Source organism: Lepeophtheirus salmonis, chromosome 5 (genome assembly GCF_016086655.4).
Source record: "Lepeophtheirus salmonis chromosome 5, UVic_Lsal_1.4, whole genome shotgun sequence".
NCBI classification, from domain to species: Eukaryota; Metazoa; Arthropoda; class Copepoda; order Siphonostomatoida; family Caligidae; genus Lepeophtheirus; species Lepeophtheirus salmonis.
Genome location: NC_052135.2, coordinates 38805190 through 38833184, shown reverse-complemented (window position 1 = coordinate 38833184; position 27995 = coordinate 38805190). Strand labels below are relative to the sequence as shown.

General features: G+C 32.1%; 4 protein-coding genes across 13 annotated transcripts in view; 3 read left to right on the top strand and 1 right to left on the bottom strand.

Moving 5' to 3' along the window:
• The window catches only part of LOC121118431 (uncharacterized), a 61914-nt gene extending 60160 nt beyond the window's left edge, over positions 1-1754 (top strand). For all 7 annotated transcript variants that reach the window (XM_071888658.1, XM_040713017.2, XM_040713021.2 and 4 more), the window contains exon 3: positions 608-1754. In XM_071888658.1, coding sequence (XP_071744759.1) covers positions 608-1060 — 453 coding nt within the window. In that variant the 3' untranslated portion in view covers positions 1061-1754. The remainder of the gene's footprint in view (positions 1-607) is intronic.
• LOC121118433 (uncharacterized) lies at positions 15-16503 on the bottom strand. Of its 2 annotated transcripts, XM_040713022.2 has the most exons (3): positions 16223-16503; positions 3402-3625; positions 15-1054 (listed from the first exon to the last, which is right to left on the bottom strand). In XM_040713022.2, the coding sequence occupies exons 1-3, from the start codon at positions 16417-16419 to the stop codon at positions 1041-1043; spliced, it is 435 nt and encodes a 144-aa protein (XP_040568956.1). In that variant the 5' UTR covers positions 16420-16503; the 3' UTR covers positions 15-1040. The 2 variants fall into 2 exon arrangements, 1 of the variants encoding a protein (XP_040568956.1); XR_011780224.1 differs by lacking the exons at positions 15-1054; positions 3402-3625 and adding an exon at positions 14588-14877 and having other exon boundaries at positions 16223-16465.
• A 248-nt stretch (positions 16504-16751) lies between these two features.
• Positions 16752-21254, top strand: LOC121118430 (uncharacterized). 2 transcript variants are annotated; one of them, XM_040713016.2, is made up of 4 exons: positions 17145-17333; positions 17407-17628; positions 17997-18152; positions 18210-21254. In XM_040713016.2, the coding sequence occupies exon 4, from the start codon at positions 18303-18305 to the stop codon at positions 21096-21098; it is 2796 nt and encodes a 931-aa protein (XP_040568950.1). In that variant the 5' UTR covers positions 17145-17333; positions 17407-17628; positions 17997-18152; positions 18210-18302; the 3' UTR covers positions 21099-21254. The 2 variants fall into 2 exon arrangements, with proteins under 2 accessions (XP_040568949.1, XP_040568950.1); XM_040713015.2 differs by lacking the exon at positions 17407-17628 and having other exon boundaries at positions 16752-17333.
• A 3215-nt stretch (positions 21255-24469) lies between these two features.
• On the top strand, positions 24470-27596 carry LOC121117784 (uncharacterized). Of its 2 annotated transcripts, none has more exons than XM_071888656.1 (2): positions 24470-24609; positions 24748-27596. In XM_071888656.1, the coding sequence occupies exon 2, from the start codon at positions 24870-24872 to the stop codon at positions 26244-26246; it is 1377 nt and encodes a 458-aa protein (XP_071744757.1). In that variant the 5' UTR covers positions 24470-24609; positions 24748-24869; the 3' UTR covers positions 26247-27596. The 2 variants fall into 2 exon arrangements, with proteins under 2 accessions (XP_071744757.1, XP_040568211.2); XM_040712277.2 differs by having other exon boundaries at positions 24560-24658.
• Positions 27597-27995: the final 399 nt, after the last annotated feature.

Below are 27995 nucleotides of genomic sequence, written 5' to 3'. Positions count from 1 at the left end.
AAGAGAGTTGTAGATTCATAGAAAATTTTATATTTGTTTCTAAAATCATTCAGATTACAAAATTACTACCTATACTTATTTGATATTATATAAACTTATTAATCATGTACGTACGCTCTTGAAAAATTAAATAAATGCTATCAATATATAGATATATAGGTTATATGTTCATATAACCTTCCCATCCTTGGTACTACAAAAGATAAATGAAGAATTCGTGATGGTTTATTTTTATTACAACTTTTTATTGATAGATTATCTTTAATGATCATTGGGATCATCATATAAGAAGTGGGATTCTAGAAAAACAACCATCACGATTTTAATTCTATGTACCATGCATCAATCTAAATACATGCACGAACAGTGAACACACAAAAATCAGAGCAATCAGATATATTATTGAATATCTATGTTTTAAAGATAGATACTTTATTTGGCAATAGAGTGGCAGTTAGATATTATATTAATTATAATTAATAAATATCCGCAGTTTAACTTAATATTGATAGAAAAATATGTATTATTATGATATAAAAATGATTGTATTTAGCCGTCCATTAATTACGAGGAAAGTCCTAATTTATTATTCCATTTTATCTTTTAGCAAAGATCTCGTCCAAGCACACCACCCAATACTCTTGAAAATATCCTATCTTCGACTGAACGCACAGAAGAATTTAAAGAGTTTCTCCACTCTTTGGACGAAGAATGTGAGGAAGAGACTCTTCGTGTGGACTGGCTAGACTTTTTATTGTTATCAAGAGATCTTCACGCCGTAGAGTCGAGTTCCTCTTCAGCAGGGCTTAAACGACGATTATTAAGAGAAATTCAAGACATCTACTTTGTTGAAAATTCTTCTCATCGGCTTAATTTGAGCAATGATGCTCTTTGGAGGGAATGTGCTCGATTCCAAACGTCCAGTGATTTAAGATTATCTCCCATTTGGAAGGCTCATGACGATGTTCTGAAGAACTTGGACGATATATCCAGGCATTTTTTGAGCATGCATCCTCTCAGCTCACCTCGCGTTCACGAAGTTATTTCTTGCCTTCTGTAAATGAAAGAAATAACAAAATTATGTACTGGAAAAGTCACCCATGTATATACTTTATGTTTAAAAAAGTGATCTCAAATCTTTTTAAAAAAATTCTCTCACTGGACTACCTCAAACGAAGATTCCTTCTTTGAAAAAACTGTATTTAGTGCTTTTTGTTTCAATTCAATATTATGTGCAGCTTATATAATCACCTTCTTATTTCTTTTCTCTACTTAAAATATGTAACTTTATTTACCTAAATCACCTTCGAACAAATCGTTCATTCCTTAGGTTAGTAGTATTTCCTAGTTACTAACGCCACCAAGGAGTGTGTTATTCTAATCAATAATAATAATTTGTAAACAGGTTCTTTACTTCCTCCAATATGTTACCTACATACACCAAGTGCCTATTTTTTTAAAACTTATTAACTTTCTGAAGTAAAGAACCGCCTTCACGGCAAACCCCGAAGAGATACAAGAGTTCAACAAGTTAAACAAAGTTTTAAAGAGAAACTATTTTTTTATTGTCTTGCAAAGTTACACTATACTTCAAGCTACTAGCTATTTAATGTACATACTATGTGATATTTCCTCTGTTTTTTCGATCTTTTGTTACCATTCTTAGCTATTTATTAATTAATATGTACAAAAGTCATTGGTTAATATGTAAAATTTTTAAGTTGATACTTTTACAATTAAAATTATGAAACACATTTAATTTAATTGCTACTTCATTATTATTTAAATGAAATCAATGAGAAAAAATCAATCATCATCTTCTTTCTTTCTTTTTTTTAAGAAAGGAAATAAGATTTAGATTTCCAACTCAAATAAACTTGGCTTTACTAAAGTTGACAATTTTATGAAAAATAATCAAACTTCCTCCAAATAGTATTTGAAAAATTCAAATAAACTCGAAATATTAGAGTATAGATTAAAAAATAAATTTGATTAACTTCAACAACTATCCCACCAGGAACGCTTCAAGTTCCTTTGAAGTGGTCAAACAATGAAGGAAAAATGGCATTACAAACTTGTTTGAGCAAGACATGGAATACTAATACATAGTCATTGACTTTCAACTTCGGTTTCTATCATGCAAATCAGATTTTCTAACATAACCAACATTAATTGATTAATAGTAATTAGTGCTGTGTCGATCCAGACTGAAGACCAGTTCAGTCTTGGTCTGGTCCACTTAAGTCTTGCATATCCGTCCTAAAGCTGATAAAGTTCGATCCTTATGACGTCAATCCCCTTTATTTATTCTTTTTATATCAGTTCTAGTACTCACAGTCCGAAAGTTGTAAGGAGCATTCCCAAGGACTAATAGGACCGGTCCAAAGATTGGATTGCACCGAATAAATGAGGACTGATACAACACTAATACTTATTGACTTCCTAATTGAGGTGATCAAACTGACTTAATTGTTGAACATGATTTTATCAATTATCTATTGGCCTGATGCCTTTACTCAATGCTCAAAAACTCCAATTGGACTTGATACAATTGTCAATTACTATACCTAACTTGAATGCAACACTAAAGGAAATGATTATTGTAGTTGTCTTAATACATATAGGAACAAAACAATAATTAAAACATTATTTTTTGTTTTTATATTTCTATGAAACAATTCACCGTAAAAGGGAAGGATGGGGAGAGAAAAAACGGGAGGTAAGCATTCTTGAAATACTCAACACATTTTTATTCATAAAAACTTATTTACCCAAAAGAAAATATCTCCCAACGTGAGTAAAAATACCACAATAGGTACAAAACTCACAGTAGTGAAGGATTATAATTACTGTTGAGACTCCTCCAGTCGCAGACTTTTTTTCAATTCGGTTTTAAGTGATTATTTACACACATATTTTTCGGTCCAGACTGGCCACTGATATACTTCAGTCTCATTTAATGGGCCAATTTTTTTCGGAATCATATATTATATGAGTTCGAATTTCTAGTTTACTAGATCAACGGTCATTGATCTTTTCATTATATTAAACAAATATCTTACAAGTATTATAAATATCTGTACATAACATGTTCTAGAAAAAATACCAGGGGCGTCCGCAGGCGGTGAGCTGGAGGGTCTTTAGCCCCCCCCCCCTAATGAAGGATTTTTTGCTTTTTACTAGAAAATTTTATATTTGAATTTTTTTTTCACAATATGGAATATTGGAAATTTCATTTAGTTTTTTAAACTTTTTCCAAAAAATTTAATTTTCTGTGAATAACTATGGATTTTTGAATTTGTTTCCGCAAAAAATTAATTTTCTATGAATAACTATTGATTTTTGAAATTTTTTCTCAAAAAATTCAATATTTGAAAATAACTCTTTACAGTTTTAATTACCTTTACGACGCTTTTGGTGATGCTTTCTCCGCTTCCGAACCTTACTATTCACTCGCTTCCGTATGTGTGAACTCTCCAACTCCTCAAGATTTCCATGGAATTTATAACGAACCGTATATTTACGTTCTCCATTTTCGAGTGTAGTGAAACTAAGAATCTTGGCAGGATACCATCGGTCGTCCTGAGTGTAGAGAGCTGATATCCTTTGGCCTATTTGATAGCGCCTAATTAAAAAGAAGGGAAAATAATTATTAGGGGGAATGTTCTTTATGAAAAGCACTTACTACCAATAATGTAATTATTGTTATCAGTGGATTTGAAAAGAAAGAGAAAAGTAATCTTTATTTTTCAAATATGGAGGAGACGATTATGGCATAATATATAAATAGAAATTTAATCAAGCCTCGTTCATTCATTCAATATTTATACACATTATTATCTGGAGGGGACGACTCTTTAAATTATATGTACCTATTCTTTAGATATATATAATTTAATGCTCCCTTGTTAGTGGGCTTAATTTATTGTTGTTCTTTCTCATATTATAACTGAAATAAAGTAACAATCTAGATACCAAATTTTGAATTAAATATAAATAAAAGAAATAAAAAGATTGTATTTTTTAAATAAAGCAAGAAAAAACAAAAACCAATGTGAAAATTGTAAGCACATTGAATCCCACAGAATATATAATACCTAATACATATTGTAGTATAAAAATAAAATAAAAAACCCTCATAATAAAATAAATAAAAAATGGATATCATCCATTCACTTATATGTTCATTGGCAAATTGATAAACATCAATAATAAAGGAATCAAATCATGGGGAGATAGCTGGACTAATAGGTAGGTCCTTCTTATCTATGTTTACTACACGTACATATCTAATATATGTTCACAAAATTTGCACAAATTGGGCAAACAACTACAGTAATACCTAGACACACGTTTTTAATTCAATCCTGGACCTAGCTTGTAGGTTGAAGCAATTTTTCCCATAAAAAAATTAAATTAAACATAAAGCAGTTCTCACGTCCCAATGTCAATTTTCAAACAGCTCTTATCTATAATAAAAAAAATCTTTATGATGGAACGACGTAGCTCAATGAACAAAACACTCGGAAGAAATTATACCCCTTGATGTCACTGTGTGTAAGTTCGATATTCGCTTGTTCCTAGAGAATTTAATATACTTTATGTATATGTTTTTCAAAGATCACCCCTAGATTAGATGGAGTAAATGTAATACCATATTGTTTACTTATACTTAATCAGTGCAACTCCATATGACAAATTAAATGAAAATTTAAAAAAATCGTATCTCATGGCAAATTTTTGCTCGGAGTCCAGCTTCTATCTCAAAACAAATCCTATGTTAGGGGACTCGTATTTCAAGATATTACTGTACTCTCTTCGTCCTTTCACCAATCAAATAGACTCTGTGTACATTTACTTGTGACACACAAATTGAAATGATTCTTTAAGAGGTATAATGAATCCCATTACAAAAGTTTCGTAAACAATTATAATTATTCAGCAATTATTGTTCTGCGTTTAGAAAAGAAAATCAAATATTTCAACGGTTTTTGAGATGCCAAACGAAATCCACTCATCAGACATTCCAATGACAAAGTGTTCAAAATTTGTAAGGAGTTAAACGTATCTCAGGGAACTACACTTCGAATAAAATGATGTCTAGTGGGAGGAGAGAACATTAGCCCCTGTTCATACTAGAACGGTTTTGAATAACTACTTCTAGACGTCTACTGATTTACTTAGATTTAGTACATACAACGTCTTCCATAATATTTTAACAACGCGACTACCCCGTGGAGTACTTGCTGAGTCTGGAAACTGTAATGACCTCTCTCTTTCTCCACTATTCCAAAGTCCCAGACGGTTAAGATAAGATAAAGAGGGAGGCCAAAAGTGCTCAAAATAGTATTTTCACCATCCTTGAACATAATTCGCAGCGCGTTCCTGTCGCAATATTTCTGATTTGGGTAACGAAATCACAACACACCATAATTTTAATTAAATGACGTTACAGTTAAAGGGAATGTAATTCTGGACTGGCCTGTATTTTGATGTAAAAATGTTCGAAGCAAAATTACTGGTCACGGTTCTGTACAAGGACAAGCATATTAAATGAGATATTAGTATGACAATATTAAACAAGCCGTAAAAAGTAAAAATATGTCATATTCGAACACAAATCATAATCTGTGAGTAATTTAATTTATAAGGGGACTCTAATTATGGACTACCCTGTACATACACAAATAGATGAAGAAATAATAAAAAAACCTCGTTCGTTATAATATATTATAACAGGTCGTTAGTGTCTAAGCATATACAATACAAATATTATGTATATAATATCAACAAAAATGACAATAATTTATTTGATATTTTCTTATTCTAATAATGAGATTATATTAAAAGGAAAATATTAAATTATTTATATGCCCACACATTAAGGTGTCTGCTCCCCCATAATTGTCCACCCTTCATTTTATTTTATTTCAATTCCAGTAAGAAAAAGTTAAAAACGAACGACACGTCAATTATATCATAGATATTGGCTCATTTATTAAAATATGTCTTTGACTAATTCTATCACCACAATTTAACTTAAAGATGAATAGAAGGAACATAAAGATACAAAAAGTGGAATAAGTTTAAGAAAATTACCATGCTGAATGGAATTATCATTAAGATTTGGATAACACTTGAGGGTTTCAAAAATGAATATAATAATGGTGCATGGTCACATACGTAAATCTAGTTATGAGTAGAGATGGGATTTGTGTAAGAGCGTGAGGAGAAGGGGGGAGGGAGACATATGGTAATACTGAATTAAGACCCTTGTTAATATCAGCTGCCTGTTATATTATTTTGGTGGCAGAAAATGAATAACTTCTAGAAAGAAGAGAAACTTCTATATTTGAAATAGTATTATTACAGGGAAAATATTATAATTATATTTAACCCTATATGGACCTGTGTCCTTTCAGAAGTACACCAAAAAAATCATTTGTATAACTCATTTTTATTTATCTTTGCAAACTTGCTAAAAAGGTACTATACAACAATTAAGAATATAATATGGTATAATAATCTAGCTTGAATTACAACTTCGAACAAAAACTCAAAAGACTATTCACCTTTATATATTCAACTCCACTGGTCTCTATAGGGTTAAATTCATATATATTTATTTTATTATGCATTTATAAATGATTTACATCAAACACAGGCGAGAATTCTTCTTTCAGAGAGATATGTTAATATCCCAATGACCTATTAAATAATTAAAAAGAGAATAAAGAGCACACGCATCAACCGTTTTTCCTTTTCTAATCGGTTAACTTAGTTTTTTCTTTACACTGATCCCATCTTAATTCATAAGTGAATCATATAACAACCAGCTGTTATAATAAGGCTCTTAATTCAGTAGAACCCCCATTTGTATTATTCCCGCCTTCTCCTTGCGCTCTTTTTTCTATACAAAAATGTCAACTCTGTTAAAGTTAATTATAAGTTATGAGTAACTTTAAAACTACGAATATCATTTTTTCAGGCTATGAATAGCTTTGTTTCAGACTGAAAACCAAGCAGCCATGAAGTGGTACTTTTTGACAAGATTGGAGACTGAGTGAAAAATGAGCGCCGTCCATAAGAGTTTGTGTAATTTTAAACAATCAACATTCAGAGAACTCCTTAGGAGAAAAGAAGTAGAATATTCAAAATATGTGTTGCAAAAAATTTGAAGATTTTAATTTCGATAAATTCTAAATATTCTTTATCTTTCAACCCTTTTAATTCAATACATGTGGTACGTCAACATATTAACAATCTTGAACAAAAATCAAGAAAAAGGACAGCCCAATATTTCATCAACATATTTGAGTCAATTGTAGATTTTGTATTCAAATGAATGGGATGAGTTCAGATACCAAGAATTTTAGCTATACTTAAGAGCCATAATTTGATTTAAGAGGCCAATACATATACTAATACTCCCACCGATCTGGCCATTCAAATAGAATTCATCGATTTTTAATTCTTTCATTGTTCAAGTTGCGAAGCCTCACACGGATTAATTAGAATAATCCTTGTTCATAGAAATCGACGATAATTCGTCGAGGAATAATAGTGTAATTCAAACTCTACTTTGAATTTTTTTTTTTTTTTTTTTTTTTTTTTTTTTTTTTTTTTTTTGCAAAAGGTTAATGATTTTCCTTGAATACTTGGATGCATTTTGTCTGCATGACATTTTGACGGCAAAATAAAACTAACCCCCCACCACCTTTAAAAAAAAGATAAATGGATTTTATCTACAAGATGGGCTGGATTTAAAATCTGGGAAAAGGATAATTTATATTACAATTTTTCCCCAAATTGATTCCGCATTTCATAAATATTTTTCTCTAACATGACTGGGTCCATAGTGAAGTCAATCACAAAAATGAAACTCCTCCAGCATCAATCACAGCCTCCAACCTGGTTCTAAGCCTGGCACATGCATTAATGAGGAACTCATCTCCATATTGGGCACTACCTCGAGAATGGAAGCCCAAAAGGAGACAATAGTGCTTTGTACACATTTGTTGGACTATATCTCCAAGGCCGCCCACAAATAGTAGTCCAAGGAGTTTAGATCCAGCTGGCTACGAGGCAACATTTTTGTTGCCCAAAACATAAAGATCTTAAAAATGTGGGAGTTTTTTCCAGAATAAATCCGGTTCCAATTACCCAAATCTGACAAACTGCACCAACATAAAATTCTAACATAAAACCGGATCAGTTAACATCAATTTAAGCTCTCTAGCATAATTATGTATGGAGTTATGTGTGTTCTTGGGCGTACACCCGGCGTTCGTATTCGAAGGAAACCTCAAGGATTTTGTATTTTATCTTATACAGTTTTGTCAGTTAAATCTGAAGAGCACACTTCCATAATTATAGAACTCAAGGATTATTTAGATATTGAGGTCTAAACTTGTTTCAAATTTAAAATTCCTACCCTTCTATTTAAAAGAAAATTTAAAAAATATATGTGTAACTATAAAAATTTTAAAATTATTCAAAATGGCAAATACCGATAATGAAGTATTTATTTTTAAAGAATATTTAACAGTACTTTTGTCTCACAAAAATATATATAAATCCTCTACACTATCAACTTCTTAATATACGACGTATAACTGACCACATTTTTTTTTTTTTAAATATGACACGCTGATCTTGAGCTACACACGATCTAAGCTACATTCTTGTTTCTAAGATCAAGTAGTCTCACAGTTGTAAGATGTTGACCGCATACACAAAAATGAGTCCTTTACAGCAAAATTTGCTGTCTTTTTTCATTGTCTTTTAATGACCTATTTTTTATAAAACTTATTTATTTTCTAAAATTGAATTGCTCAAAATATTAAATTAGAATATTCTTTATTTAATAGCCTACTCAATCTCAGCTCTATATTACATCATTAGTATACAAAGTTTATTTGTACAATATCAGAATATCTGTTTAAGGTATTTTTGATCTAATACATAACATCATTTTTTTTATTTTTGATGAAGCATCGAGTGTGTATACAAGGGGCACTATATATAGTGGCCCCTTATGAACCTATATCATATATTTATATATTTGATGTAGGAAATAACAATGTGATGTTTATGAAATCTAAAAGTCGTTTTGCATGTATTATCGAGTGTGTATTGTATATAGTACTGCCTGATGTATGTCAAATACCTACATAGTACATAGTGTTGTATCGATCTTTATTATTGACTCAAGACTGCAGTCCTATCTAGTTCAGTCTCTGTCCGGTTCAGTTAAGTCCTGACATCATTCCTAAAACTTATAAAGTTCGGTCCATTTTGACGTCGCTCAACTTTATTTCTTCTTTATTTAATTAGTGACTGTCCAAAGGAGCGACAGTATTAAGGACTGGTCCCAAGGTCTGATAAGACCGGTCTTAAGACGACTGGAACTAATAAATAAAGGTGGGTTACCATATATATGTTGTCTGTACACGTATAAGTGTTTATATAAGTAAATATACATACACTTACATGTGTAGACGCACGATAGATGTGGTAACTCGCCTTAAGGCCTGACACAACACTACATATACAGAATAAAGGAGAAAAAAGGTAGTATAATATTATTTTATGATGTACATCATAATTAATATACATTTATAGTATATATTAAGAGTTGTATAAAATATGAAACTGAAATCTCGCAGACGTTTAGTTCAACTCATATTAAAAAAGGAAAAAAAGAGATACATAAAATTTAAAAAAATGAATGTGACTTAATAAGAGGTTTAGGAACAAGCTGAAGTACTCCTAGCTCCAAATTTATATGTTCATCGACACCTAATTACTCCGTATAATGGCGTATTTTACCGCTAGTAACATGATGAAAGACAGTTCGATAAATACAAGGGTTTTCATTTAGAGAGAAATCATATCCCCTAAGCTTACATTTTTTCACCTATAGTATTTAAGACGGAATTAAGCTTGAACGTGAAAAAAACAACATGCCTTTATTATCTATAAGAAAAAGGGGCATTTAGTATTTATTTCTTTATTTTTAATTAAGTCAAATGTAAGGTGTGTTTAGAAACCCCACCCATTGGCCAAAAAATACATGTATATGTTAATATATAGTATTAAATCTTCATTAGCACTTCATTAGACGTAGATTATTTTGTATAAAACACATAGAGTAAGTATGTACATACTGCGTATTAGTGTTGGAATCCAGTATTACTCGAACTCGAAAGAATTTGCATTTACTAAATTAATCGAAACTCAACCAAAAAATTAGAGGAATACAATTGAACACAGTTAAAATAAAGTGCATCTTAGAGTTTCTAGGATAACAATAACTATAGTTCGGAAAAATATGATATGCCGGTGTGGTAAAAAGAATCGAAAACTAACAAAATGATCCTGACAATTTGAAGAATGTTTTGGGAGTAGAACAGATGCGCTGTCATAAAATTTAATTAGACTAGCTTTGAGCAGCTATGAGATGAATGAAATCAATAAAAATCCCATACCGTATCTTGAAAGAACATAGGATCCTCAATTCCAGGGGCGTCCACAAGGTGTGGGCTAGAGAGGCTGTAACCTCCCTCCGATTAAGGAATTTTTCATTTTTACGAGAAAATTTAATATTTGAAATTTAATTTATAAATTTAACTTTTTGAGAATAGTTATGGATTTCTAGAAAACTCCATAAATTTTTATTTCAGAGTAACTATGGATTTTGATTTTTTTTTTTCTTCAAAAAATTAAATTTTTTGTGAATTGTTCTAGATTAATTAATTTTTTTTTAAACCAAGGCCTGATTTTAAAAAGGAATTTGCCAACACTAGTATTAACCATGAAAGCAAAGTGGAAAGATTTCTTGCTCGCCACACAAAATGAGAAATACTTTCGTAAAACAATGTTTTTAGAAGTTGCAAATTTAAAAAATAAATATTATTCTTCTTATACAAAAAGAAAACCATTTTTTTTTTTTTTTTTTTTTTTTTTTTTGCAGGGAGAAACGATGCCAAAAACCTTAAAATCAAAATTATAAAAGTACACTTTTAATAAAATAATGTTAAATTGTTAAGGAGTCAGTTAAAACTACTGCCTGGACATTGTCGGCATTAATGTGTTCAAAAGTAGAAACTACTACATTACATATCTTTAGGAAATCATCAAAGACTCAAATTCAACAGAACTCGAAAATGTTGACTCGAATCTAACACTACATATATTTACCCACACTACGCAAGTACGCTTAATCAACTAAATTTTTACTAATCTACAAAGAGTATTATTCTGGATTATCTTTAATTACTTATTTATTATTATTGCTTTCCTTCCACATAAAAAAAAACTCCTACCCTTCTCCATTCCACGTTAGAGAAATATGAAACAATTAAAGAAGTTTTAAATTAAAGACAGAGTTAAAAATATTGTAATAATACAAACATATTTTAAAATAATTACGGTTTTTAGTATATGGGAAAAAATGTTAATGTTTGCCCAAACATAATATACAACTTATAAAGGTAAAATCCTTTGAGTGATGCATAGTGTTGGATCGGTCTAAAAAGAAAGAAAGAAAGACTGCAGTCCCAGGATCGGCCCTTATCGCTCTAATATGGTAACTACAACATCTTGACGTAGTTACTAGTATTGAGACTCGGTCTAGCACCGATTTTTTTTCTGTTCGGTCTTACGTGATTTTTTTCAGGACCAATTTTTCGGTCTCACTTTATGGACCGATTTTATTCGGTCTCATATATTATGAGAGATCAATCTTTTTTCTATATCAACTGTCATTCATTTTTTTCAAAAAAATCTCAAAAGTGCACGATAAGTTCTAGAACAAATTCAGTATACATATAAGAGAAGGCAGGATCAAAATTAGTCCAAGCTTTCTCTGCTTAAACATCGTATGAAGTCATTGTACTTGAAAAAACATATGATGTCACGTTATAAAAAATTTATATGTAAAATCGGTCTAGACCAATTTATATGTAAAATCGGTTTAGACCGATTTTTTGGGGACTGAAGTAGACCAATTTTTTTCTTTGGACCGATCTAGAAAAAAATGTTTATTTGAGATCGATCCAGACCGAGTGTTTTGTTGGACCGAATTAGATATAACAGTCTCAGGCCTGTCTAGGATATCTAGACCGAAACCAAACACTAGAGTTACCATCATCGTGCTCACATAACGGTATTTGGCCAGCTTTGACATGGGCTCCGTTGGGTTCCCCTCCACAGGTTAAAAACCACCGCCGCTACTTCAAAGAATCCCCCTTTACAGGATTTAACAGATAAATCTAGACAAAGTTTTACTTTATACAATCAATATCGAGAGTAGCATAGTCAAGGTCCACAGCCTGTATTTAAAAATATAAGCTTAGAAATAACATTTTATTGCATACGGCTCGATCTTTTACCTAAAGCTAGCACAAGCGTTTCTGACGTGAGTAGGATCCAGTTTCTTGAGTTCAAGCACGATGTTGGCCTTCATGGAGGGTAGGACCTGACACCAGTCCTGTCCTATAACTTTATCTAGACGTAGTAGTCCATTGAGTTGATGGCGGGGGAGCTAGGGTGAATTTTCGACGTCCAAGAAAGACAGTACATTGGTTTGGAGCCAATTTGGGACCGTGCATTGGCAAAGAGTCCTTTTGAAACAAATACTTGTTCCTCCAAAGAACAACAGTGTTCTTGTGCAAGGTATAACTTTGCTAGAGACAGAGTGCGTCACACAATTTTAAGCTGTTTAGCTTATTCAGTGATTGTCGATGACCAGGCATAAGGTCACTCAGGGTCAACCCCGGGCCTGAAACGGCAACTTAAGATTAATTTACTTATTAATCGTGCTTTGTAATATTTTTCCTTAGAGAGCCTTTGCATTGGCTGGAAGAAGTAGGGTGACATGAAATCTCACTCACTTGAGATGACACCGAGGACTATGATGGAGGAGGGATGCTTATCCTTTTGTAACAGGACGTTCCTGGCCACCAATCATTTTTTCTGTTGCAGTGGGCGTCGACAGTGATAATCTTTTTAGTCTGAGAAAGATCTCTGAGTAGGAATTTGGCCAATCTTCTACAGCTGAAATATTTTTGTGCAGCTCTCCACGTGCTGGTCTTTTTCTAGGAGCCGAAAAGAGGTAATGTTCAAGTCCTTGACAACTCTATTCACAGTTATTGTGCTCACAAAGTGTCTTTAACTATATTTAACTTGGGCTTGGCCTTAATTTACCTTTTCAGACCAACCAGGAATGTCAGGTTCCTCTTGTTGTCGCTTTTGGGGTCTCTGGATGACATCTCCCGACCCGTTCAGACACTTTAGAGCATCGTTCTGGGATACCCAATGGAGTCTATGATACCGTTAGCTACGGTTCCTCATCAATCAAGGGATTGGAGGGAAGAAACTGATCTTGAGGCCTACATCCCTAACTACAATTGAAGAGTTGCTAATCTACCAAAATAAGTAATTATTTGTGCATGTTGTATACAAATAGGGACTTTCTACAAATCCCATCTTTAAGAAGCAAAAAAAAAAATGGGGCGGAGAGCATAAAACGAATAACTTACTAATGTTTAAGGAAATGATAATGAGCTAGTATAAATAAGGTATTAAAAAAATTATGGGCTCACAGTTTGATCCACCATTAACATCCTACATATATTACAATAAATAAACAATATTGGGAAGCCAAAATTAAATAATGGTATCATTGTAAAGTTGACCATATGGCATTGACCATATACCTAATAGAATATAGTGCAAAGACTTAAAAAAGATCTAAATAGCTTTTTGATACAATGTAATCAAGACTGTATCATGGTTCTGCCCAAAAACTATAATGAAAAGAAGTCTCTTTTTCTACTGCTATCATTGTACATTCTCAAAAAGTGAGGAGGCTAATACCCTCTGCTTCCTGTATAGGTTATTCTGAGAAATTAGGACAAATGGATTAATTAATAAAAGAGATATGGACCTCCGCCAAGTATAATCCCCTATCAAATTGAAAATACCAGTGATTAATTAGTGAGTTAAAAGGAGAGAAAATAGATATATTAGGACACAAAAATGATGCTTATCAAAAAACTTATCCCGGTAAATCATAAAAATGAATAGACAGGTTTCGGATAAGGGTTGCTTACAAAATGAGAAGGGAATGTAGTAACTAAACTGGAAGAAAACTATAAAAAAACTATCCTAGTGAGTGAAAGAACGCCAATAATGTACCGTGTTCTACATAATTAAAATCAACTTTATAAATTTCTAAGTTTTCAAAAGAACATAATAAAGCTACAACTTGTTAATTGAAGTAATTTTAGCAATATCATTTAAAGCAATATCCTTTTCTCAATAATTCGATGATATTTGTCCAAGAAAAAATTAAGAAAAATAATATGATATATTTACAAGGATAGATTAAAAATTGTATCATTGAATTAAAAAGTATTGATGTTTGTTTTTTATAGAAAAAAAGACGTAGAGTATACACTAGCAGGTCCCACGAAATAAGAGAATTTTTTTTCGTCAATTATCTCTCGGGAATCGAGCATCCTTAAGCACAATTTTATCAACAAGAAAATTAAAAGTTCTTATCCAGTTTGAATAGCAAATATTTTATATTATCTCTCCTTTTTTATTGCCTCGAAAAACATTCCAATAAACCATTAAAGAAGAAAAGCATTACTATCAATGGGAATAAATAAAGAAATTAGTGTAAATGAATTGCTTAGACTTCAGAGATTCTGATTATCTTCATTCACTACAATATTGATGCAAAAAAGATATCCAAGGTTTTCACTGCCATGTCTAAATTGAGGTATGAAGTTTATGAAAGGATATAAATTCTTCTCTTATTTCTTAGGGGCCACTGTATACTCCAGCATCATAGGATGTTTTCTGATCCTAAAAAAATGCAATTAAATAAAGAAATTTTACAAAATCTATTATTCATAATATATTGGTAATTTAACGTACAATTAATAAGATATAGTCCTATAAACTGTGCCATAACTCGACTGATTCCAACAGTCGATATTGACCGATTTGTTCCTTTATGAAAAGCACGTATGTCTTTTCAATAGAAAAACAACCAAGAATGATTTGCATCAAAAATGAGTCTGGATTATATTTATATTAAATGGGGAATAACTACCCTGCATTTTATTAATATATTATTTTAATGAATTCTTCGGAGAACCCACAAGGTCACAAAATAAAGGATTATACTATAGTTGAGGCCATATTGGAGCCAAAAAAGTATCATGTATTAAATAAAAATCTTAGTTTTTAGATAATATTCCTATAAATTTGAATATATAGGCCATAATTGAGAGAAATACCGACGTTGCATAATTGTCTTTCTATTATTTGTCATTAAATTTTAAGATGTTTATTATCAACAAAAGTATTAAGAGATAAACTAGTAGAGGACAATTTAATTGTTTGATTTTAGAATAAATTTTTCTTCACTTCTCCGTGGGGTTTGCCAAACATGGAGATTGCGAGCAAGCTGGAGGCTCCTCTAGAATAATTGACACTATTTCCAAACGCTTGAAGTTCAGAAACGACATAAAACCTCCTTCTAGGACTGACCTCAATCTCATCTTAAACTAAGCTAAAAATGCCTTGCTTCAACTCAATGGAATCCTGCCTCCCGAAGGACCCAGATCTTAACCCGCTGAATTTATTTAATCTAGATGCACATGTCCTCCTCATACAAAAATTCATTCAATAGCTTGTATGATTTTCAACTTCTGTAAATAAGACATAGGCCTCTATAAGGCTCAAGTCCATTCAAAAAGTCTGCGAGAGTTTCTGAATCTGTTCAGTTATGAGTTATGACCTTACACGCCATATTGTGTCATGTTGATACATCAACATGAGTCATGACACATTTATAACCAATCTCGTTACAATTAATTAATTAAAGAAATATTTATCAGTCTTCACCTTAGTCAGTTCTTTCAAAAAGGACTGACTAAATAGATACAAAATTAAATACAGAAAGAGTTGAATTACAATTACGAACTTCAAATTTCCATACTATATCAATATGAAAGCAATATCATACGTCAAGTTGTCAAAAAAGGGGGGAAAGAAAATATGAAGTAAATAATAATAATGAAGAGTAAAGAACAAAGATCTAATCCACTCCAAGGATAGGAATGTAGCGTAATTGAAATATGTATTGGAATGAGTGGAGGAACTGAAATCCAATACTACTACTAAGTGATAGAACCACACTTACTCTCTTTGGATGGAAGAAGGACTCGAATAATCATTCGTAACTGACAGGAACCGAGAGTATTCAGTGAGGAGGTAGTCATCTTCTAGAACTGGACCACCCTCTTCCAACTGGGAGCTTGTTCGAAACTTGTAAGAAGCCTCGGAGGCAGCTTCAAGGGCATCGTAGAGTCGAGATTCTTCGTCCGAGCTCTCTGACATCGCTAGACTGTCAAGAAATCATCTCAGGTGGTAAAGTGTTCGTGAGCATGTACAAAAATATAGGAAGCATTATATAAACAAAGAGGTAAGAAATGAGTAGAGTCACGTGACTCAGAAGAGGATAATGCATTTTGACTGTAGATAGCTAGGGTTGTAATTTGTATTCAATAAGTGTGGAGAGAAAGAATTATTTTATTGAAGTGACAAGTATGCAAAAGACTGTTCCATTGCATTTAGCTGTTAACTTTGGTATGCTTAAGGAACAGGTTTCTATCGAAACAGCCATCAGTTTTATAGGCTGATTTGCACCCTACGATTTAAACATAGGTCATAACATCTACGAGTAGACCAAACACATCAGTTACATTAAACTTCTCAAAATCAGAAAATGTATTATCTGTCTCGTTAACTAAGCCAAGCGACCGAGTAAAAATCCTTGTCACTTCTCTCGAAACTATAATATATATTTCTTTCTCTAACTATGATTGTAATTTTGGAAAAAAAAGAGAAGCTGAAGAGAGAAAGGAGCTTAAGCTAGAGAAAGTAGGCAAAAAAATCACTGAATTATGTGAATAAAATTATTTTAAATGATCTGCTGCGCGGGAGAATATGGGTAAAAAAACAAGCTATGCGCTGAAGGAAGGTGCTGATGGGGAGAGCTGCAACTGGAATGAAGGAAGCTGAAAGGAAGAAGAAAAGAGTAAAAAAGAGAAGAAGAAAAGAATAATGCTCCAGCAGCTGCGTGAAAAGCTCAGATAGAAAAGAAGAGATTAAAGCTTCTTAAAAAGAAAAGAGAAAAAATCTTTTGGGTTGTTCTGGAGCCCACAACAAACTTTTGAAGGAGCGTTGAATACTCAAGTAACTTGCTTCCATAGATCCAAGGCCATTTGGAGGCAAGGATTCATTGATTGTCGGTAAGTTGCTTATATATTAATTAATGTATTCATCTCTCAAAATTCCATTCCTATCAACAACTCAACTCTGAAGATGCGCATGACGTTATGGCCGGTTCTTCCTTCATCCGAGTGAGCATTCCCGTCAATAGAGCTGAATTTTAAGGATCTTCAATTATCCATACACTTGTGTGCCCTGTTATTCCTGGCAGTTTAAATATCTGCATATACTTAATGCATACTTCCATCTGAAGGAAGCGGCTCTTGTATTTGGCCTCTTTTCGCCCTTTACATCAATAATCACTTAAACAGTCTTGTAAGAGATGTCATTCCAATAATTATGTATGCGTTCTTTTCTTCTCTATTTTATCATCTTTGTCTCAATCGCTAAATTTGGCGCTTCTTTTTAAAAGAACAAGGGACACTTTTTGGTCATCAAATAAGAAAATCAAGCTGAATCTATGATATTAATTGCACAATACATTCATTCAATCCAGACATGATATCAAATCTCTTCTTTTTTTCTTCTTCTTTTTTTTTTTTGTAAGCTAGCTGTACTCAGCTCATGAAAAAAGTTGTACGTTGTTATTCTTGTTTGTTACCTCCTGTTCTATGCTATTTTGTTAGATTTTTATTAGGAATATACTTCAATAATTAATTTATGCATTTTTTATTTATTTACAGTCGTACAATCTATCAGGATCTGGGAGAAATGTAGCTCATAGTCTTAAAATCCATACACACCACATTAATGTTCTATTACACTCTCCCAGGATTCTTTAAATCAAAAGTTCTTATGAATAAGGCACATCTAGATATATGTTCATAAACGCATTTGAGGTGAGTTGCCTTTTCGATGATTTCGCTTAATTGATTATATCATTTATATAATTTCAGTTTGAGTATTTTGTTTGTTCTTGGATACATATATACATCGAAGAAAGAAACGTTATAATCAAATGAGCTAGGCGACGACTTAATCAAATTAGAATGGATAGAGTCTGCCAGTTTTATCTCAGAGGCCGTTGTAACCGAAATAATTGTGAGTTTAAACACGTGAAGCCGGTAGAGGACGCAGCAAATGCCTCTATTTATCGGAAAACACCTTGCAGATTTTTTGAAGCAAATGGAAGTTGCCGCTTTGGTGATAATTGCCGATTTTTTCACGATGCTGCTTCCAATAAAAAGTATAATGCATCCAAAAGTACTCCAATTGTTGATTCGGATGATGATATTCCCCGTGGTGCTGACTCTGATGATGACTCTATAGTCTCTGGATTCACTGAATATACTTCCATTGTTGCAAAAAAGACTAAACGGGGATTATCTGATAAACAAGATGAAGCAAAAAGCTGCAAGACTCAAAAAGTTATTCATCAGGACGAAGAAAAAGAAGAAACTATGGAATCAAGGAAAAACACCTCAGTAAATAATAAGGAAAAAGAATCGAAAAAATCAATTGTACATTCTCCGTCTCTCGACGATCGGCTTAAGAATTTTGAACCAAAAAATCTTCCAACAGCTCGAAAATCTTCTATGAATGAAAATAGTCCTTCAAATATTAAGAGTTTGAATGCATCTGATAAGTCTAATACTTCCATGGAATCTTTAATAAAGGCAGATAACGAACTTTTAAAGCGTGCACCTCTCATGGTAGCCAAGAAAAGTGTTCCACAAATTTTTGATAATAGATCAGGAATTGCCAAGGAATCCAAGATTAAAAAAATTGTCCCTGAATTGAATAAAAAAATCCCCACGAAAGAAGTTACTCTAAAAAAAGTGGATAGTTCCTTATCAAGTAAAATTCATGAATCTATCACAACGATGGATAGCTCTAAACTCGATAAGCAGTCTGAAATAGAAACGGTTGAAACAATTGAGAGCTTCATTAAAGTGAATGAAACAGCGAATATTGGAATTGTTGACGAAAGGTCACCCAATAAATCTGGGGCTGAATGGGAAAATTTGATGTCTGGGGAGGAATGTATAACATCCATAGGGTCGGCTTCTACCGATATTACAATGGAAGAAGCAGAAAAAGAAGTTCCACCATTAATTTTAAGGAAAAGTTCATTTTCAAATTCTCGTTTAGACAAAAAAGGAGTCGGTCGTTCTAAAAGTGATGAAACTTCAAAATCCAAAAACAGTATAGCTAAACCCGTAGGTAAAAAAGGTGCAGAAAGTGGCATTGTTAATAAGAAAGTTAGTAAAGAAGGTGACATCGATGGTGATGATGACGAAGAAGACGAAAATATGGACGAATCATCTGATTGGATTTCTTCGATTGAAGAAAGTAACTCTGATGATAGAAGTGACAGTTCTATTTCAGGAAGAACCAAGATCAGAATAAAAAAACTTACTCCGACAAAAACTAATAATAAAATTCTAAAGAACTCAGCAAACTTGAAGGCACTCCAACCGATCAAATGTGATATATGTCAACTTAGAAAAGGATTTAAGAAAAAAAATTGTCTCAAGTGCATCCAGTTGCAAAAAGGTCCTGTGGATGAATCAACTTCTAAACTTGTAAAAAGGGGGCGTGGAAGGCCTAAATTAAATAAAACAGTTACTGAAACTACAGCAAAGACAGATTCAGTTAATGTAGTTCATAAGCAGACTATTGAAGAGAAACCAATTTATTCGCCTGAGAAGAAAGAAGAAGAAAAAAAAGTGGAAGAAAAGTCTCCAATTTGTAAGCCACACATTATAGACAAGCCAAAGAAACATGTCTCTGAAACTTTGGAGCTTCCAAAGTTTGATCCCGATAAGTTTAAACCAGGTTATATACCTTCTATCGTTAAAAAAGGTGATGAAGAATACGCAGTCGTAGTTACTGGGGTTAAAGATACGGGTTTATGTGGAACTTATTGGGGTGATTTGAATAATTTACCTTCTAGACGGAAAAGTAGAATTAATAATCCGTTTCTAGTTCAAGAGACCCCTGAAGTTTTCCCTCCAAAAGGCAAAAGGGCTAAAAAAGTTTCTTCTTCCTCTAAGGAAACAAGTGAACCGAAGACACCTGTTGCCACAAAGAGAAACTCTTCTGAGAATTCTCAGTTAATGAAAAGTGCCAATGAAAAGACTAAAACGAAATCGCCTATAGCAAGTAGTTCTCAGACTCCAGTAACAATCAAAAGTCCTACAAATGTTAAAACAACAGTCAACGGTTCTGGAGTGAAAAAAATTCCCTCCCAATCATCGTTAAAACGTACAAGAAAAGAATCGCCTTCGAAGCCTACAGGGGAGTATGAAACAAACTCACCAACCACCACAAACTCACATAGTGAAAGTGCATCTGAGACACCCTCTGTTTCTAGTGAATATTTTTCGTCTCCCAGTGCATTGTCAAACATGTCAATGCAAAAAGAACGCTTTGCCCCTTACGATGATAATAGATGGGTTAGTATTGGCAAAGATCTCATTAATAACTCTTTCGATGCTGTTCAATACACAAGAGCTCTAAGACTTCCCTTTCATCTACTCTCTTTCTTAAGAATTAAGGGGAATTCAGTAAAGGGTATGAGTTGTACAGATAAGAATAATATGGTTTTTGTTGTCATAGAGGGTGAAATCACGGTTGCACTTCAAGGAAGTACATCTAATTTTGATTGTAAGAAAGGCGATTCTTTTTATATCCCTCCTAAGAACAATTATAATTTAATGAATAACAAGGCAAGGGAGGCAGAATTATGTATTTTTCAATTTGCAAATGAGGGTGTCATCCCCCCGAACTCTGCGAGTGTATCTAGTGAGTCTGTTAAATCACCAACGCATCAATCAAAATAATTATAGTGTAGTTTTTATTGTCATCATTACATTTAGTTATGAAAGTATAAGATACACTTTGGTTTTCTTTTAAAAAAAAAAGATTAACGTTATTCATTTCATAGATAATTATATATGTATTGAATAAACGTAATTGAACACCTGATTTAAAAAAAATAATTATTATTGTGTGGTTTTTATTTGTTTTTTTTTCATAATAGCATTATATGTCCTATTAATTAACTAATTATTTCTTATTATTTAAAATGTACCTTTGGGTAACACAAGGGATGGTAATTTAAGGAAAAAAGAAAAACAAAAATATTGTAAGTGTATTCACTTCAATTATCTTCCGACTATAAATGCAAGTCGATATATAATGTAATGTGACTCTTATTCATTTGAAATTAAGGATAAAGCAAGTTGGTATAAGCATATTCTTAGACATTTAAAAGTTACTTCATTTTTGAGTTCATACACCAAGAGGGTAAAATCTTAATCCTTTGGCAGGCATCCGATGTTTATTATAATTTAATAGACAAACATGAGTCATTTGTTGTTAATTTAGGATGATTCAGTTTGGTTCCAATACCGTATGGGAGTTATCAATCTATTATGACAATTGATAATATTAGAACCATTCTTACTTCTTGTTCGAAAAAGCAGAGGCTTTTAATTGTAAGTGTCCCACTTTTTTGGAGTTCCGTTCAGTGCCTTGTTCAATTAAATTTTTTAGTATTCAATTGTTGAAGTATAAAAAATAAATTTGGGTTACAAGTTATATGTACATGAATATGCCGAATTGGTAGCTTGAGATATACTCTCTTATAAAAACTTAGTGAAATGAAACTATACAGCTGTTAATAAATTTTTATTTGAGGAATAGTCCTAATTTGGAACGATTTTTTTAACTATCCAAACATATAAATGTTGCGAGAATGTGATAAACGGAACTAATAAATTAGTTCTGATTCATTTGGTTCTAATAATGTGTTAGAAATGAATCTTTTATTTGTAAGGTTGATTCATAGTAAAGCTTTTGACATAAAATAATTTCATGTTGCGATATATATTCAATTGGTCCTAAACAAACTCCAGCAACTAAAATGTTGAACGCCACTTTAATGCATTTGTTGTAGTTTAGTCTCAACTACTTTGCTGAAATATCAATATAGGACATGGTTTGAGATTCGACCCCGGTTTCACTGCCAAAATTGGGGAAATATCAAGTTTCCAATTCTTATAAGAAATACAAATTTCTAAATAAAAATTTATGCAAAATTCAAATCTTGAGTCAGAAATACAAAATATGCAAAAAAAAATTTAGATATATTCATTTTTGTAAAGTAATGTCTAATTTGGCAGAAATAATAATATATCTTAAACATTTTCAAGTTCAAAAAATGAACCAATTAGTTAAACACCTGTGGCTTTGAAAACCTGTAGTTATTCTGTGACAAATTAGAACTTGATTTAGTCAATATCATGTGGCTGCTGGTCATATGATTGCCTAATATCACACATTTCCAAAAATGGATATTTTGCTCAAAAATCGAGTTTCTGTTGCTTCGTAAATTAAAAAAATCAGAAACATTTAGTACTTTGACTCAAATTGGGTATCATTTTCAATAGGAAGCATATCCTGGCATAATCGATTAACTTTTCACGAATATCGCTCATTAAGTATTTTTGTAATACGAAATTTTGCATATAATTTTAAGTGCGTAAATCGGAAATATTACACCTAAGAGAAAATTATACGCATCAGCCTAAAGTATACTATTTCAGGTAAAAACGATTAAATTTTCAAGTATATAGTTCCTTACATTTTTATGTACCATACATTTTAATGGTGGGGGGGGGGGGTTATTTTTTTTTTCAAACGTCAATAAAATTAGAGAGTAAAAGTAATATACTTTTTTTAATGTTCCTGTAGTATAAATTAGGTGTCAATTTAAAGTTTATTAAATTACCAATAAAATAATAGGTAAATCAAGGTTGTAGGCCTTTTTTATTAGTAGATATGGCTACCTAAAGTCAGGTATTTATCGAAAAGTGTGCATTTTTGATTACCATATGTCACTTGAGACATGTCTATTATATTTGCAATGCACAAAAGTTATGAAAGAAAAAACTGGAAAAACAGTTTTATTTTAAAAGTCCTGAGCATTATCTGTCCTTTTAACTTCAATAATGGTATTTTAAATGTATATAGTAGATTAGCTATAGGTCTACAATGTTGGGATTTCAAATTTCAATACAGTCATTTTTGGTAAAATTTGTTACAAATTCAATTTTTTTGCCTAAAATACAAAAAATATTGGATTAAAACTTAAAAAATCATAATCTACAGACATTTTTACCTTAGAAAAGACTTATTAACAATTTTCAATTCTTATTTTCTTACCTAAATATTTTTTTCACACTTTTGGAAGTGAAACCGGGGTTAAATCTCCAACCATGTCATAAACGAACCAAATATATAGTTCTTCCTTCAGAGATGTGAAGTTCTAAAATATTTTAAAGACTCAATATTTGATTTAAAAACTGGATTCTAATCATTTAAAATTGAGTTGAATATTTCATAAAGTATCTTATTTTTTTAGCAAACCTAATTACTATTTTCATATCCAAAAAAAGAGATACATTTTTTTTGGGAACAAATTTCATGATTTCACTAATAGCAAATAAAAGTCAATTTTACAGCTGCATAGATCTCCTTTTATGTTATGTTTAGGTTTTTGTATTTTTAAGTGATCCCATTTTGAAATATTAAAATTATCTACTCATTGTGAATGGATTGAATTATTGTTTTGATCCTGGTATCTCATTCCCAGGAAAGGAGTTCACTCTACTCCCTTATTAGGTTGGTAGTTTTCCTCCTGTTGTCCCTCGCAGAATTCGGAATCCAAATATCTCTTGATATGGATGATCAAGTTAGAAGTATCTTCCTTCAATTGCCTCGATCTTCCTTTTAGGGGGCATGATGTCAAGAAATTGACATTGAAATCGGAAAAAATATGATAATAATGTTGGCTTTTTGCTAATGCACCCCCACCCCATTAAAAATGCGATCAATTAAAATATACAAAATAGAACAAAATCCTTGGAGTTGCATATTTTTTAAATTATACATTGAATATTTTTCTATAATATAAGCTATTATATTTCTCATTGCTATGAATGATGAATAAATTATAAGGGTCTAGAGATGATTGTCAATTTTCTGCCTAAAAATGGAAATATATCGAGTTCAGAATAGTGCTGGGAATTGTGATTCCTTTCAGTGAACTGAATCGCTAGAATACGACATTTTACGGAATCGTGAATAATGAGAATATTTGAATGTTTTGAATAGCGTTTCAGTGTCTTTTTTTCCTTTTTTATTGTTTAAGGAAGAAAGGTTGCGAGATACAATACAGGTCGATCGACGTGGCTGAATTTATTCGGCTAGATAGCTGGGTTAGCTCTTGGCTCTAGCTAGATGAAAGAAAATGCATTAGCAATTCGTTGTTGTTTTTTCAAAAAAGAGGTACTTATTACAATATTGAATATAATAAAATATTACTACACTTACTAAGGTGATTTTGAAAATCCAAGCCATGAAGTTTGGATAAGAATAATGGATTTCAAGTGATGCTGAAATCATGATTTGACTCTTTGTTTCTAGTTGCAAGAAGTTGTTATAAGAGTCTTGTTGGTTGAGCGAATCTTCCTTTGAATAAGAAATAGACAATAAACGAGGCTGGAGAGAAGTAAGTTGATTGGCACGAGTCTGAGTTGGAGTTGCGAATGGAGAGGATTTGCCAATTCCACATCAGAGGTCGTTGTAACCGGAGTAATTGCGAGTTTAAGCATTCGTCTCTTCCCAATAGCGGGAATAGCGTTCCCAAGGCCAACGCCAACAGACCCTGCAAGTTCTTTGAATCCAGTGGGTTCTGTCGAATGGGCGAAAACTGCCGCTTCCTTCATGAGAAATCCTTGAACTTACCCAAAAGGCGTCCAATGCTGGACTCAGACGAAGAAATATTGAAAGGACCTGATTCCGATGATGACGACTCTGTTGTCTCTGGATTTACAGAGCATATGGCTGTCTTGGCCAGAGAGCCAGAGTTTGATTTCTCAGATAGGGAGGAGGACTACGAATCCGGAGGCGCGCTTAAGGAATCACAACCCCTCCATAATCCAGATGCAAATATAAACAAGGAACATGACCCTTTCAAAGATAAATGCAACAATAGCGGGGAAACCATAACTCTGGGTGACGACTCCTCTACCATTTTAAAGGAGAATACGTGTGTTGAGGATCAGAAGACTACCTCCACTCTTTCCAAAAGTACGCATGACCAAAGTCCTTATGTAGAAAAGGAAATCTCTGTTGAAGATCATAATGAAAAGGATCAAGTTTGTAGATCCTCAAGTACTGAGGATCATTCGATTAGGCAAGAAAGTCACTCTGACAAAATAGTTCCACAGGATCCAAACGACGATAAAGAGGCGGAGGATGAATTATTGATTCTTTCTCCCGAAAAAAATGAAACAAAAGAAATCTATACTCCTGTTTCCAGTTCAAAATCGAAAACCAAACCCAAAAAAACACTACCGAATCATAATTTGCCCCTTCCAAAATTTGATCCCGATAAATTTAAACCAGGATATATACCTCCTATCATCAAGGATGGGGATGCTGAATATGCAGTTGTTGTTACTGGTGTCAAAGATACAGGTCTGTGTGGAAAATATTGGGGTGATATGAATAATTTATCTTCAAGAAGGAAAAGTAGAGTTAGTCATGTTCAAGATCAATCATCACCTATTACAAATTCAATTAAAAAAACGATGAAGAGGACGTCTTCTCGTAGTTATTCTAAAAATGCAAAAATGCATGAGGAAGATGACAATAAGAAGTCTTTAAACGATACAAGATTATCTCCTAAAAATACGCAAATTACCTCTATCAACTCCAAGGAGTATCATATCTTTAACAGCTCATCTAATGGTACTAAATACCAAAGTTCGGATAATTTAACTCAAGAATCTACTTGTGATGCGGATGATTTGCCTTCAAAATCTTCAATAGAATTAAAAAATAGCTCAAATCAATCTCAAAAAAGTATTACGAATAAAAAATCTAAAAGTCTATCCCCTAAAAAAGAGAAGAAGAAATAAATCATTATCAGCTCATGAGGATTCTCAAAATCATTTTCCTAAAAGAGGAAGAGTAGACACACCTGCCCACAGGAATAACTCGTATCATTCCTTTGAAAACTCTTCTAGAAAAAAATCATCATTTATCGATGTTGAAAAAATAAAAAAGAATGATAAATGTCAACCAATGGATTGCTACGTTAGTCCACCGCGCCCAGATTCACATATCAAAAATCTCCAGATAAATTTGGAAGGTACTTGCAATGGCGCTGATATGGAAAAGTTCGAACCAAATCAGGAGGCAAGTATTTCCTCATTGAGACCATTTACGCCGAAGACTCTAGATTATTCAACCATACATGAATGTTTATCAACCACATCTTACGACTCTTCAAATGCAAGTATTGAACCGCCTTTTAAAGAGCGGTATGCACCCTATGATGATCATAAATGGGCAAATTTAGGAAAGGATATTTTGAGTAGGGATGCAGTTCAGTATACAAGAGCTCTTAGTCTGCAAAATCATCTTCTTTCTTTTTTAAGGATTAAAGGAAATTCAATGAAGGGAATGAGTAACACGAACAAAAATAGTGTGATCTTTGTTGTCATAGAAGGGGAAATCTCAGTGGTTTTACATTCCTGCAAGAAGCAATTCTATGCTAAAAAAGGAGATTCATTTCATGTTCCGCCCAATTTCTCGTATAATCTAATAAATAAGAAAGTACGAGAGGCGGAGTTAACTATTTTTCAATTTTAAGTCCATTATTATTGGAAACAGTCCAAATATATTTATTTGTTTAGAGTTAAACATCATTACCTCTATGTATTTATGTGTTAAAACTGCTTAGATTATTTGGTGGTGAATGTTACATTATCATCTATGATCGAGTGGAATGTAACATCAAATAAAATTTGGATTTCAAGATGGCTTCAAAATTAAATATTCCTATTAATGTTCTCCTTCAAATATTACTTTAATGTTTATTTTGTTGTTGTTTTTTTGGTATATATATCTTGTAAGGATACACACATTGTGCTTGTCATTACTTCTTATTTGCCTTTATATTTTGTGAACAAATTATTCCTTTTCTATTGATACTGTGATAATTATATAGAAATTTACATCTTCTTTGATAGTAAAATATAACATTTATGTACATAGATAGATGTATATTTAATACACAGGTCAGTTATACCCTATAATCATATATATATTTTTTAAATATCACTTCTATAATATTTTGGATAAGTAAATATATCTTTATTTAAGAATATAATTCCATTTAATGAAGCTGACTTTAAATTTAGTTGTGTGTTATATTTTTTACTCACTTATTTATGTTAAATCGAATAAAAGTTAAGTACACTAAAGTCATATAAGAAATTATTGATTCCCCTAAGCTTATAAATTTAAAATGGAAACAGTCCAGTTCAAAATGGAATAGTTAAATTCAAAATGAGAATAATTAAACTTATTATGAGTGGACAAAAAATATTTTAATATAAAATTGAAAGTAATAAGTATTGATTTATATCAGATTTAAGAATCAAAGATTTCAACGTATATTTAGGACTTTTAGGTATACATTTATGTGTTTTTGAATTTAATATATTAATTATTATACGTATATTTATATAAATAGAGCCGTCGCAAGTATTTTTCTTGGGGGTTGGAGGCTAAAAATTTTGGACTGATTTAAAAAATGCAATTACATTTTAAAAAAGACTACATATTTTTGAATAACCCTAGTAGGTATAAGGACAAAAATG